The sequence below is a fragment of the Agelaius phoeniceus genome, chromosome 3 (genome assembly GCF_051311805.1).
Source record: "Agelaius phoeniceus isolate bAgePho1 chromosome 3, bAgePho1.hap1, whole genome shotgun sequence".
NCBI lineage: Eukaryota > Metazoa > Chordata > Aves > Passeriformes > Icteridae > Agelaius > Agelaius phoeniceus.
The window spans coordinates 63,850,856-63,865,528 of NC_135267.1; the positions used below are offsets into that span (position 1 = coordinate 63,850,856).

General features: G+C 40.4%; 1 protein-coding gene across 3 annotated transcripts in view; it reads left to right on the forward strand.

The window, feature by feature from the left end:
• Window positions 1-4,021: 4,021 nt before the first annotated feature.
• Window positions 4,022-14,673, forward strand: part of NMBR (neuromedin B receptor) — a 33,003-nt gene continuing 22,351 nt past the window's right edge. For 2 of the 3 annotated variants that reach the window (XR_013181387.1, XM_054630317.2), the window contains exon 1: window positions 4,023-4,963. Coding sequence is in view for 1 of the 3 variants with exons in the window: in XM_054630317.2 (XP_054486292.2) it covers window positions 4,548-4,963 (416 nt within the window). In the remaining 2 variants the exon portion in view is untranslated. Of the gene's footprint in view, window positions 4,964-14,673 lie in introns of all 3 variants that reach the window. The other variant, XR_013181388.1, reaches the window with a different exon arrangement.

Consider the following 14,673-nt stretch of genomic DNA (forward strand, 5'->3'; position numbering starts at 1 on the left):
TTGGATTGTCTAATACATGACAATCAACAATCAACCTCAGTAACAATATAGAAACTTGAATTTCTGTCATGTGATAAAGATGCTAAAAGAAGACTTAGCTGGTAATGCTCTGATTTTTTTCTAGGAACACATAAGGAATACAGCTGCACTGAAATATAAAAAACAAATTAATTCTGGAGAAGTTGTCAGATAAACCCAATACAAACCCCATGGGTGTCTGCAGTAAAACCCCACTGAGTGTGATGAATGGGCCCACAATAAAATTGTCACTTTCTCTGAAGTAGCCCCAGTGTCATGTGAGCTCAAGCACAGGAATCCCATTATCTTCGCACTAGGAGGAACTAATAGCAATGTTTTTCTTTTGGCATGTGTGTTCAACAATGTCCTTCTTAACACCACATTAGGAAGATAACTTGAGACGGAAGTAGAGTAAGCTCGCATTGTGCAGTCCTTTTGAGTGCAGAGGGAACTCAAACCATCCCTTGATACTTCCTTTGACAGAAAATCATTATTTGTTTTGAATCTGTAGGAGCAGCTGTCTGTTAGTTGTCTATCATGAACAAATGGGATATAAGATGTTGATATCACATTTGTTTCTAAGTGAGTCTGAAGCCTGGATCTTGACTCCAGTTGGGAGCTCAGCGGTGTGCTCTTTAACCTTTCAATGAGTTGAAGTCCTACTGAATGAATACAGTAAAATAAATAGAATGTAAATGCATGCATAAAGCTACAGTTGTGCTTAGAGGGATGACCTGTGTGTTTAACATTAAGAACCCAATTCATTCCTTTATTAATGTGGTTAAAGATAATGGCATCTCTTACCCTCATGCCATAAATAAAACCAGCACCATGAAAATGGTACAAAAAATTGAATTGATATCAATAAGATAAGGTTTTGTTTCCCAAAAGAGAACTTGCATGAATATTGGAGAAAGCTACTCCTGCTGGCTTTCCAGCTTTGTCTAGTGCTGGAAGCACCTGATTTCCATTTTGGTTTGCAGAGTTCCCTCCATCAAAATAAGAAAGCTTCTGTTGAAATAACAAGAAAAAAACCCGTGAGTTACTTTAGGTTATTGTACATTTGACTGCCTGGAAGAAGTCACTCTCTGCTACAATGCATGCCCACTTTCCAGCTGTATCTACTGGTGTAATGAGTGACATTACAAAATTTATTGAAGGTTTGGTTCCTAATGCTCAGTGTTTAAATTCAGGTAGTATTTGTTCCTTGGCTGTTGCTTTGTTTCTTTTTAAAATTTGACTGACAATCAGGCCTTCAAACATGATCACTTCCAGGGCTCCATTTGAACCCGGTTTTCATTTAATGTGCAAGTACACATACTTATTTAAAGGCTACTTACTGCAGATAGCTTTAGTGGCAGATATGCTTGGCTCTTCATGGGACTACACATGTTGTGATGTGCAAATCTGGAATTAGCTCTGGAATTATCAAGTGCCTTGAGCTGCATAAATGTGTGAAAAGAGTGTTTTTTCCTGTCAGACCCACTTCTCGGTAGAGGGCATTTATGAGATGTGTGGAGCTCCTCATTCCTACATGAACTGATTATGAATTCCTACACATGGGAATTACTGATGAAATTTTCCCTCTCATGTTTCCAAGTTGTTGTCATTTCTCCCCTATGGTGTTGCACTCCATCTGTGGTGGCTGATTGTGCCTGTGCAGTTTCTTTCCCACTGGGGAGATTCACCTGTGGCACTCTGTCCCTCACTCTTGTGCCAAGTACTATGTCAGAGCTCCACAATTAAATTGTCTCTTGGCTGTAATCTGAAACAGCATCTAGGCATGGGTGGACTCTTGTTTGAAAAGAGAATGATGAACAGTTTGTATGTGGAGATCTGAATTCCAACTGGTTTATGTCAGGGTCTGTGGATCTTCCCCACGCATGCCTTTTTGCCTCTGCATTCAACCTCATACTGGTTGAATATGATAGCTGGTTGAATTATATTTATACTGCAGTAGAAGCATTATCTGACTGTCCGTCTTCCCTGAGCTGGAGCCACTTACTTTCTTCAAAGCTTATTTCCTTGCTGTTAGAGTTCTAAAAAACATGGAGTAGATAAAGTCAAGTACTGATAAAAATCAGGAATATAAATTTCCACTGAAAATGTTTCTGATTCTTCAACCTTAGGAATTCTATCCTGTGGACTAAAGGACAGATAAAATTAACTAGGATAGAAGAAATTCTCCTGGAAGGCAGCAGTAGGAGTGGTAGTGTTGTGAAACAAGAAGCAAGGGGTCTCACCTCTCTCCATGCAAACTGCAACAAGTTTATATCAATAGGAGTTTCTAAAGGGTTCTTTTGTTGATATTCATGCAAAAAGACTCAACTTCCTCTTGTCCCAAGAAAATCAATATTAAAGACAATAATTCAATATTAATTGAATTCAAACTATTCTCCCAGTGGGAACCATATTGTCTGTTGATATATAAACCCATTTTGAAACAAATTAGCAAGAGGACCATACTCCCACTGTTAAACTCACAGAGTTAAAGACTTATGTTGGATCCAGCCAATGGGAACCAAGAAGAGCGATTTGGAGTGTTAACAGAAACATGACTATAGTTGATGTTAGAAAATTTCACGTATGCTCAACAAAATAGAGGGTCACAGCAATTTATGTATGTATGTATGTATGCATGTAAATATATGTAAGCCATCAGTAAGGCTGCCTCAGAGGGAGCATAGCTGAATTTAAAGCTGTGTGGAAGGAACTTGATCAGTAACAAGAATCACCTCCAGAGGAGCTCTGTGATGATTCTGATGAGCTGCTTAGTGGTAAAGGTGAAGCATCTAGCCTGATCCTTTCTGAGGTCTAGCACTGGTTGGGTTCAAAGAAATTACTCATTTATATGAATCAGTAATTTACACAACTTTGACACATTTATATATTCAGGGACCTGAGAAGAGTCACAACGATCAATGAATAGATACAGAGAAGTGTAACTTTAAAGAAACATTCTTTAATTCTTCAATTTTTTTTTATATAAACTTAGTAAAACTTTATTTAAGAAGAAATCACTGATTTAATTCCTGTACTAGACAGCATGCCATGGACAGGCCATGCACATGTGTCATGCTTTGCTTCTGATATTTCAGTGGTCAGATTCTCCATAGACCTGTCATAAACTCACAGAGCTTCTAGAGAACTGCTGTAGTAATATGAACAAGCTAGTTCTCTACAAGCTCATGAATCCTCTCTTTTGAGGAAAAGAAATAAAGGAATTGGTCTGCAGTGCATGTTACTGGACAATGCTGTTATTCTACCTAAACATTTTATCTTGGAAACTTCAGTCCAACTGGTCTGCCTGTCTTCCAGCATATTTACATGACTACCTACATTCATGACTTCTGCTGGAAACAGATGGAGCTGTTTGGAAAGCCTGTACATGTGCAGACACTCGGAAGTAAAAGACATTACCTCACTGAAAATCAAGAAGCATTAGAGACAAATTCTACTCTTCAAAGAGGCAAACAAAATTCATTCTCCACTGTGTTATACCATTTGCAGAGTAAGTAATAGATAAAACACATCACCTGTCCCCCTTTCCATAGTCAAGACCACCATGAAATGCAGCTTCACAAATCAAACCTTAAAACTTTAAACACAGCTGATGTCTTTGAGTAAGATCTATGCACACCCCACAGCTGGATGTCAGGAATAAAATCTCTTCATTCTCACGCCCCTCGCTCCCTGCCACCCTGCGTTTCAAAGCACTGTGGTTTCACCTGAGTAAGATGCTGGAAGACGAGTTTCCGGAGGCGATCCTGCGATCTGTCCGACGTGTCGGACAGCTCTCCGGTTTGCCGGGCAGAGCCTGGCGGAGGCTGCTTTGCGGTGGGCAGCGGCGGGGAGAGCGGCTTCCCTCTCCCCTCCCGCTCACCACGTCGTGCCCATCGCCCTCAGGGGCTGGGACCCGCGGGACGGCGGCAGCTCCGGGATCCGCCTCTCCCTCCCCCGCAAGATCCACCTCGGCGGCGCGGGGCTGGGGCGAGGGCACGGGCGCTCGCAGGAGGAGGGCGGGGCGGGGCGGCCCCTCGCCGTGCCAGGTATAAGCCGGTGCTGCCGAGTGAGTGAGGAGCGGGCTCGCTCTGCGCCTCGCACCCGGCAGCCCCGGCAGCACCGGCGCCGCTGGACAGCGCTGGCGGCTCCGCGGGGGCGGCGCCCGGAGCGCGCATTCGCCGCGGTGGCAGCGGCGGCGCACCGAGGGCGCTCCCGGGGGACGCGGGCAGGGGGCGGCTGTCCCGACGGCGTCCTCTGCCCCCAGGCTCAGGATCTCCTGCCCACCGGGAGAGGCTCGTCCGAAGAGCCGAGGGGCAGCGCACGGGAGTTTTTATTTCCCTCCCCGGCCACTGCTCCGGCAGACATTCCTCTGCATTTCTTAAGGGAGAAAACTCGGCAGAGAAGGAGTAGGAAGAAAGGCAGTAGAGGAGGGGGAGAAAGTTGATTGACTTGCAGAGAGGTGAAGCTTTGCTGTGGCTCCCACTGCACTTTGCCCTGGAGACGTCCAGTCCACGCGAAGCTGTAGGATGGAGCCAGAGCCCCCGCCCGAGCTCACAGCAATGCCCCTCGGGGAGAATGGGAGTGTCCGCCTGGTGCCCGACACAGCCCTGCTGTCCCCGGGGAGAGACACGGCCGTGTTCATCATCCGCTGCGTGATCCCTTCACTTTACCTGCTCATCATCACTGTCGGCTTGCTGGGCAACATCACCCTCATGAAGATCTTCATTTCCAACAGCGCCATGAGAAGTGTGCCCAACATTTTCATCTCCAGCCTCGCTGCTGGTGATCTGCTCCTGCTAGTGACCTGTGTGCCCGTGGATGCCTCCCGGTATTTCTCTGAAGAGTGGCTCTTTGGAGAAGTGGGCTGCAAGCTCATCCCTGTCATCCAGCTGACCTCTGTTGGTGTCTCTGTCTTCACCCTCACTGCCCTCAGTGCTGACAGGTAGGAAAGTTGGGCTGCCACTTCATCTCTCTGCAACTTGGGCTAAGGCTGATGAAAGGTAAAGCACCTCTCTAGATAAGGCATCCCTGGTTTGCAATCCCCTCTTTCCAACCTGTGAGGTGCCCATGCTTCTTCTTCCCTAGGTGGTAATAATTGAAGCTAAAGGATATCTGGAAATGGCTGTGCCTGGCCCCCAGCTTCCAGGGTATCAGCTGCAAGAATTGAGTTTAGCCCTGTCTTCTGCACCTCTGGGATGGTCCTGTAACAGTCCATATATTGAAATTTTATTAATTAGGTTAAGGTTTTAGATGCCAGATATGACCCTTGCCAAGTCACAGTGTTGTGTCTACGGGCAGTGAGTGACTTAAACCAGGTTAGGCACAGATGTATTTTTAATCCATTTATTTCTTTCTGCTGAGAAGCTGTACACATGTGTGTGCATATGTGTGCCTGTGCTTAGTAGAAGAGCAGGTTACCAGAGGTGACTGCCAGAACTAGCTTAGCTTCTGGGAATTCAGGGACACCAAATTGCTCTGTATTAATTGTCAGTCTTAAACTTTTGTTCAATATTCTTATTATCTTCTGAACTTTTAGAAAAGAAGGAGAAAAAAAAAAAAAAAGGAAATACCCCCAAACAAACTAGAAAGTAATACTTTTATCTCCAGTACTTGTCAAATTAGGAAAAAACAAAAAGCTGAATCCCCATTTTTTCCTCCCAATTACTGTGAATGGGTACTTAAGGAATTTATAGCAACTGAGTGGCTGTAGAACTATGCTTCAGGCTCTGAAAGACAAAATCTTGCAGTGTAATTGCTAACTTAAATTATATGAAATGATCTTTATTTTTTATCTGAGCAATTTTTTGGGCCAGAAATGAAAATGTTTAATTCTTTCTCCAGAGACATTCATCCGTTTTCTTTTGTTGGGTTTTGAACTGAGCCACTGCATTATATTGGTGCATAATGTGAAGAGTTGAGTTTAGAAATACATCTTCACACTTAGAGTAATGTTTAGGATGTTAATGTTTAAAACTTTTAATCCTTTATTTTCTGTTGATTTTTTTCATTTTTTTTTTTTTTTTTAGCTAATTCAGTCCATTGTTTGATTTCACTTGAGGGTAGTTTTCAGTGAACATTAATTTCAGCTCTGTTTGAATCAGGACCTAATGTATTTGTCTATAAAGACTGTAACTTGTGAAAATGGGTTATGGTTTTGAAGAAGAGATTGCAAAACATATCTTAAAGTGAACACCTGTAGCTCTGTGATTATCTCAGTTAAATAGTATTTCAAAATCTGTCCTTACAGATCCAAGGAAACCCTGCAGTTCTCTTTCTGCTCTATTTCCACTCCTTAATATCTTGTGGTGTACATCTTGTTTGAAAAGGGAAGAAGTTAGTGGAGATCATTTCTCTAGAGAAATGTAACATGAGGGAATGCTGTTGATTTAGTGTTTAAGGATTCATTCATTTGCTTTTTATATAGCTTTGGAACATTCACTGCTTGATTTTTTTCCAGATAATTTTATATCCCTCTTTTTATATCAGTAAAGAGTCAAGAATTTAAAATACTGACTCTATTTATGCTTTATGCATCTAGAATTGCACATACTAAAAAACAGTTACAGTTGGAGTGCTGAGACCAAATAAGCTCATAATAAATACATTTCTCCAGTATTTTGGACTCCACAGTATATGCCAATGTCAGAAATGGTTATACTAGGAATTTACAACATTTCTTTAACATTTGTAGTTTTATTTTAGATCACTGAGATAAAAAAACTTTTATTTTCCAGTCAGAAGATCTTCCACTGACTTCAGAGACCAGTCTCCTAGGGTCCAGGAGATTGCTGAATGAAGCTGGCTGAACTTTCAGCTGTGTCTGGGTTGGAATCAAATCTACTCTTTGTACCACACTTGTGTTGGACTAGAGGGGAGGCACTTCTGTGGAAGGGTTTCTGTGACAGTAATCTATAGCCAGATTCTAATGTGTGTCGTAACTAGATCAGTTGTGGGTAGTTATGCTGGCAGATCAGAAGTGTTGGCAGCATCCTGCACCCAAGAGGTGCTGAGAGGTGAGGCCTGGCTGTGGGCAGTGTTTTCTCCAGATAAGTGAATCTAGGGTTGGATGTTAGCAGTTTGTAAGCAGTGATGCCACCAAGAGGGCTCCATTACAATCCAGTATTTGGTCTGGTGCACAATGTCTTCTTAGTGGCCCCTTCTTTCACAGATAATGTTCAAAGTACATTTTAATTAAAGCCCTTCATGCTTTTTGCTCTTGTAACCATGAGGCTGTATAGAATGCCAGACACGGATTACACTACAGAACAGATTTAGGAATACTTAGGATTCTTTGGAGCATGCTTGTGTAAATTAGGATGAGGGAGGTTGTCTTGGTTTCCACAGTCAAACTAATACTTATTGTTTATGTGGAAATTCTGCATAATGATTTCCTTGTGTGTGATACATTTAACAGAAGTAGCTACAGAAGCTGCAAACTCTGAATGATTGTTGCCAACAAACTGAAGGAAGAAAAATTATATACTACTACTTTTACTTCAGTAAAAGTAGTAGTATATAGTTGCATATGTATATATTTTGTAAAGTTGCTTGATTTCATACAGATTTTTTTTTGTCACAGAAGTCCTTTTCAGCATCAGTAATGCTTTCAGTGTGACAAACATGCACCTTTTATTTGGAAGCTTCATTATCTTGTATTGAGATTATTTGAGTTTTAGTTTGGGGGTTTTTATGTGCATGTACAAATGTAATATGTGATTTTTAACACTTTCCAGACCTCCCTTCCATGCAGATGGGATTTAGCAGCATATCTGCCTGAGGTTCCCCATCCCCATCACAGGAATAGCAGCTGGTTCTTCCCACCCCTGAGCTCCTGGAGGTCTGGCTGCCAGGTGTGGGGAGAGGTGCCCTGCTGCAGCCCTACTCTGTTGGGGCAGAGAGGGGTGGGAGGTCAGTGGTGCAGGTGGGGATGGTGCAGTGGTGGCACTGGTGGTACAGGGTTTTGGTGTCAGAGCAGGATGCAGTCTCCCTCTCCTATGGGATGGAGAAGGCAGCACAGGAGATGTGCTGCTGGGCCAGCTGTCCCTTCTCACTGCCATGCAGGATGCATAGGGACAGCAACGCTGCCCGTCATGGCCACTGAGTTTTCTCTGTGGTGGAGAAACCAGTCCACCTCTACAGACTCTAAAACCAAAGGAAAAAGAGAAGGTGGGCAACAGAAAGAGAAAACTTAATAGACTGGATGACAAATGAGGAAAAGGAAGAGGGCTGAAAGACAAAAATGTACCAAAAAAAGAGGGGAACTAAGGGGAGTGTAGGACAGAACACTCCTAATGGCACTCAGCACACCCTAAAAGTGCTCAGAGAGCTGGTGCATGGTAACCAGGGATGCACTTCCTAAAGATGTGGTGGGACAAGAATTGATAAATGGGGCCTTGATGAGCTTGTTTCTCCAGGGCCCATGGACTGCAGTTTTGGCAAGGATGTTGATGAGAGCATCTCAGGACTTGGTGTGGTCTTTGGTAAGAAGGATCAAAGTAAAGAAGTGAGAAATGTTTGCCAGAGGGACAGCAGCATGGCACACATGAAGAAAATATGTGCCAGCATCTCCTCACTGCAAAAAGGGCAGAAGCCAGGGATGAACCTGACTTGAACCATGCAATGAACTTGCCTAAATGCTGCATGAAGTGTTCTTCCAATTTGTGTCCATGATGGACCATACATTTAGCTCAGAAGGCAAACCGGGCCCCTAGGGATCGTCATCTTATTCTCAGGGAGAGGGATCTTGCTGTTTTGTGCATGGGAAGGAATCTAAGTAGGGTAAGAACTTAAGCAGGGCAGTATGGAAAGGTGTTTCCAAGATGCTTTTCCGAGTTAGAGATCTGGATGACATTTTAACCTTGGTGTGGACAGCTCTGGGTGCAGTGAATTAAGACTGGGTGCTACAATGTGCACCTCTGGCATTACTGCATTGTGTGGTGCCCACAAAATGCCAAGACATCTGCAGTGAACAGCCTTTGGAGGAATAAACAGCAGCCCCTGCAACCAGCTTTAATTTGTCCCACAGAGTCTTGGCTGTCATTTATGCCTCATTTTTAAGTGATCTGTAAAAATAGGATTAAATTTAATTATGTTTCTTTTCCTACACTGAATTTTATTTCTAATGAAAATTTTAAATATGTTAGATCTAATGCAATTCTGCTGCACTCTAATGGAGACAGCAAAGCTGAACTCACCCTACTACAATTGGAATAGCATTGTATTTGCTTTCTTTTTAAGTAATGTGACATAGACACCTTTGATGAGACAAATACTTGATTAACATGTAACAGTTTGAAAATTTAAATTCATACTTAAATAGCTTAATATAGTGCCTGAGATGCTTAAAATGTATTCTATAGATTTTCATAGCTAAACTATTTGTTCCATCTATTTTTTTCTTTATATTTGTTTTAGATTTTGGAGACTGCACTCTGTATCTAAAAAAAATAAAAAATGTTTTTTGCACGTTTGCACTCTGTGCTGACTTCTGATGACATCTGATAGCAAAATCTGGTTTGGTTCAGTTTTCTAATCTGTCTATAAATCTCCTTTTCTTTGGGAACTTTGGAAATATTCTGAAGTGTGAAAAGCTGCCCTACTACCTTCTGCCAAACCCCTTCTTTGGTTTTTTCATTAGTAATATCACTTTAATGAAAACTTCTTTTTACTTTTCTCACACTTTATTTTTAGTTTCTTCTTTTATTATGGCAGATGCTGATTCAGGCTGAAATACAGTGATTGAAAAATATAAAATCTTCATTTCTTATTACATGTAGTGAAGCAGGTGAAGCAGGACAGTGGACATGATTTCCTTTTGAGCTCTAATAGCTGATAGTCAGGAACTAAGGACTTCTTTTGAGTAAAACAGTAATAAATGACATATTGAAAATTACTTATAATTAATCAAATAATAAATAAAAAATAATCAAAGGTAAAATGGAAGATTATAAGTGAAAAACTATTCCTTAGCACTATACAGTAGATGGGAAAACAAAAATACACGGACCAAGTAGAACTATGATATTCTATAAATATTTATTTTAGATACCGTAACACTTGAGGTAAGTGTATTGAATGAATGAATTAGCAAAGTACATGAAAATAAATGATGGTCCAGATGTTTCTCTCACTGTAGGCTATAGCAGTATGGTTATAATTATGCAATAACCGGCAATGCAAAAGAAATTTAGGAGAGGTTTGGCAAGCTTTGTCTGTCACACTTTTTCAACTTGCCTTTTAGTTCATACATGCAAATTGACTCTCAAAATAAAGCTTCCCAGAAAACCTTTGTCAAATGAGACAATGAGGCCTGTCCCCACTCAATAATTTTCCAATTAATTTATATCTATCTTATGCAGATAAAAGGAGTACGATGTAAAATATTCGAGAAAAAAAGAGAGATAGCAGAACCACCCCCTCCCCAACATGTTTAGACCTAGAGATTGCGGAAATAATTTTATGTCTGGAGTAGATTAAGGAGTTAACTATTATAGGGTAATATTGTCCAAGCCAGGCAATTCAAATCAGCCGTTGGAGAAGTTCCTCTTGTGACTGTCTTTGCACAGCTGAAAATGATTTCTCAGCAAATAACATTTTCCTGCCAAGTTAGGCAACTGTTTCTCAAACTTCATACAGACACATGCATCTGTTAAACTCTTGCCTTTGTGCATGTCCTGTGTGTACTCTCCAACCCACAGAGAAACAGCTTAGGTTGAGGATGGTGAAGTGAGAAATGGCTGTGGTGTTTATCCCAGTCAGTGATCAATGCAGTGCCTGTGTTGAGCTGGCAGAAGCCACTTTGTTTTAACTATTGCAAATGGCGGTGTTTGGATTGCCTTTTGTAGGCTGCAACCTAAACAGGGAGAAACAGCTTCAATACCATCCCTCCTGTTTCCTGCTGCTTTGAGCTATTCAGTAAAAGCCTGTGTCTGTGACAGACAAAATAGCTGCTAAACAGCAGATCCAGCCCAATTCTTAACAAGCATGGATATCACCATTCATTTATTTTATTTGTTTGCCCCTCAGCATAATGTGGTACACGATTCCCTTATCTATTACACTGCAATGGGTTAATATGAATTGGAATGCTGGAATTCTCAAGTCAGCATTTAGCAGATCCTCAGAAATGATGTCAAAGATCAAGTATGCTCTACCAAAGCTTTGTCTAGGGAAAAGATTTCACATTATAAGTTTGTTAGAGAATAAATAATACATCTCTGCAGTGTGATGGAACTCTTCAATATCTTCCTGAAAGGGATAATTTAATTGAATCTTCATTTTAAATTGGTTAATTACAGAAGAACTTGTGTATTTATGATATGAGTTCTGCTGCAGAACCAGACTATATATTTCTGGTGCTAAATTATTTTATGGGTTTTTATCTGTATTAATGAAATAAGGTATACGTAGTCACAATCCCTAGGTCTAAACATGCAGCTTCTAAACCATGCTGAGATTCAATGTAATTTGACAGTGTAATTACAAATAGCAAGTAAGTTCTTCATTAAATTTGTAGAAAAAGAGGAAACCTACTTTGGTGTCCATTGAAGAGAAGCATATTTTGGAACTAAGTTGACACAACTTTTCAGGTGTCCAAGATAACAACAAGATAAACAGTCCACAAAAGCTTTTCATAATTGCAGCTGCTGCATGTAGATTTGTGTATTTCTAGGTTTGTATGAGCATATATCAAAATAAAATTGTGGTGTGTGTATAAACATAAGAGAAATGGGTTATTCTGATATGATGTAATTGTATCTCACATAATTTTATCTTTTCCTTCACATGATTATTCCAAATATTGTTTCATTTTTTCCAACTGCTTTTCATAGTGTTTTTTAAGAATAGTTTCATGCTTGTGTTTTGGCTCCAAGTTTATTTGATTAAATGCATTTTAAGGATTGCTACATTAACTTTTCCCTCTATAATGTTTTTATATTCCTTTTTTTTTTTTTTTTACCATGGTATGTACTTCTGTATTTTCCATCTACACTGATTACAGGGTAGCCCAAGATCAGAAGTTGCAAATAAAATTGAACTGGAAATGTGTTTAAAAGAGAGAAAGTAGAGCTTTTAGATGATAATACTGGAGCAAATAGATGAATTTGCTGATTTTTGAATTTAGAAATTAGAGATTTAGGGTCTATATTCTCAAATGGGAAAATCTAAGTCTGTTCTGGGTATATTAATAGAGGTTTGGTTATTTAATTCTTCCTGGCTTGTAACATTTCTAAAAATTATCTGACCATGTTATGTTCTCCACAACAGTATGTTATCTGCTGTGGCCTGGATTATAACCGAATTCATCAATGAAATGGGAGAAATTGTTTTGTAACAACAAAAACTTTATAAAGGTAAAATAGCACTAAGCATATTTTACACTTGGGATTTCTTCTTTCAGATACTCTAGTTTCTGTAGCTGATATTTTTATTGGCCCTCTGATCCAGCAGTGATGATTTTATGAGATCTTTTTCATTCAAGTATGTATAGATATTTTTGCTGAGAGACATGCAGTAAGCACATAGTAAATATGCAGACAAGCATGCAACTCTGTGTCATCAGTCTAAAGGTTGGGGTATCAACGGGATTTGGATCAAACTCATTTGGAGAAATGGATTTCTCTTTTCTCCAAGTTCTTTGACCCTTCAGGATTGAGACTATAAACCCTGAAAGAATTAAACAAGGTTAGTTGTGGTTTTCTAAGCTTTTTTAACAGGAGAAAAGAGAACCAGGGGACAAAGCCAAAAAGTACATAAGCTTGTCCAGGCTGCACACATTGCAAGGCCTAATATCTAGCCTAGGTACTGACTTTCCCCTCATTCCTCCACCCCTCCTGAGCACAATCCAAATCCAGAGTTAGCACTGGAATGAGATAAATAGTCGAGAAAGGTGATAGAAGCCAAGAAACTACTCATGCTAAACTTCCTTATACTTTCCCTTGGGAAATAGTATATAGAGTTGTTTGTGTGATGCAGCAGGCTAAAAATAAAGTTCTCTCCTCACAGGTGAAATGTTAATTTTGAGTCACTGTCTAGTGGCCTGGGCAATGGCTCCCGGACACCCTGGCTGCACCATTTTGTTCCTGGAGAGGCACATGCCAGAGCTGCCTTTGCCATGGCAGTTTTGTGAAGGGTGATGACTTTGGTGTACCCCAGCCATTATTTAAACATAACTTTGAGATCAGACCCCTTAACTTTGGCAGTGCTTAATGCACTTAATTGTGCATTACAATGGATTGTAAATGAAGCTCAGGTGCAAACAGAGTAGATGCAATCCAGGGAGCTCCTGGCATGAACAGCAGGGGAAATAAGCTTGCTTATTTTAAAAGTCAAGAATGGGCACAGTGGGTTGGGATGGGCCAGCCATTGTGTAAGGCTGCTGGATGATGTTTTCAGGCATCTGAAAGTGTGTGTGGTTTTTTTTTTTAATGCACATACATATGTCTGTGTATATCTATCTATATATGCACAAACCCATATTCAACAGTGCCAGGGCATGGGACTGAGGACTGGCAGTCAGACACTTGTCAAACTGGTTTTGTAGAGGTCCATGAGGTGGTTTTGACCTGGGTCAATCAGTATTCTCTAAACAATTTCTAGGCATGATTCAGGATTAAACACAAGCCCAGTGGCCATTACCAACAGAAGTGTAAACTTCCTAATTTGTTTGGATGTGGTGGTCTTGTACTGGGCAATTAGAGAGATTAATTAAATAGTCATGGATGTTTGGCCTCCAGGCCTAAAAATAGACTGTGGCACTGTTTAGTTTGCTCATATAGATTTAGCATCTTTATTAGATTTGGTTCTCCTCTGTCCTCGCCTCCTTTTCACAGTAGAAACTTAGAGAAACTGCAACTCTAATGAAGACCTATTAGTCTGTCTTAAGATATGCTTAAGACATGTTCATCAGTGACTTGAAATTATCAAACTTAAATATAAATTTACCGGAAATACTGACATATATGAACTTTTCTGAATAATAGCTGGTGAAACAACTTACTAATATTGTTTTCAGGAGCAGAATTGAACAAATTAATTATGGAACTTTTAACTCGTGCTTTTAACTAGTGCAGGTATCAATAAATGGCTTTAGAGAAGTAGAAGTAAAGTCCAGATTGCAGGCAATGAGCTGGCATTGCAAGATTTGCACAAGCTCATAAGAAGCATAGTTAGCTGATGTGAGGCAAATAGTGAGTAGCAGAAGTAGAAAGAGAAGAAAAAATGAAAAGGAAAGAGAGGATTTCTCCTCTGAAACACTGGGTGGACAGGACAGGTAATACACTTCATACAGAAAAAACCCCTTCCACCATCCTGGGAAACTTCAGGTTTGATTCTTTTCAGGGTGGAGAAATCATCAACAAGCGTTGAACCATTATTGATAGTCTTTGGCTCAACAGAGTGTATTTTTACAGAGTGGAAAACTTTTTCCACTTAGGAAAATCTTAAGATTTTCCCCCTGAGAAACAGAACACATGTCATTGACATTGACTTTAAGTGTGTTTGCACATGGTCTTCTAGTCTGCATTTCAAATATTGTTCATTGTATTCACTATCAGACCTCAGAGATGCTCATTCCTGAGTAAATGCAATTCTTTGCTCTCAAGAGATAAGCACAGAATAATATTGACATTACCTGGAAAAAAAAATAGAAAT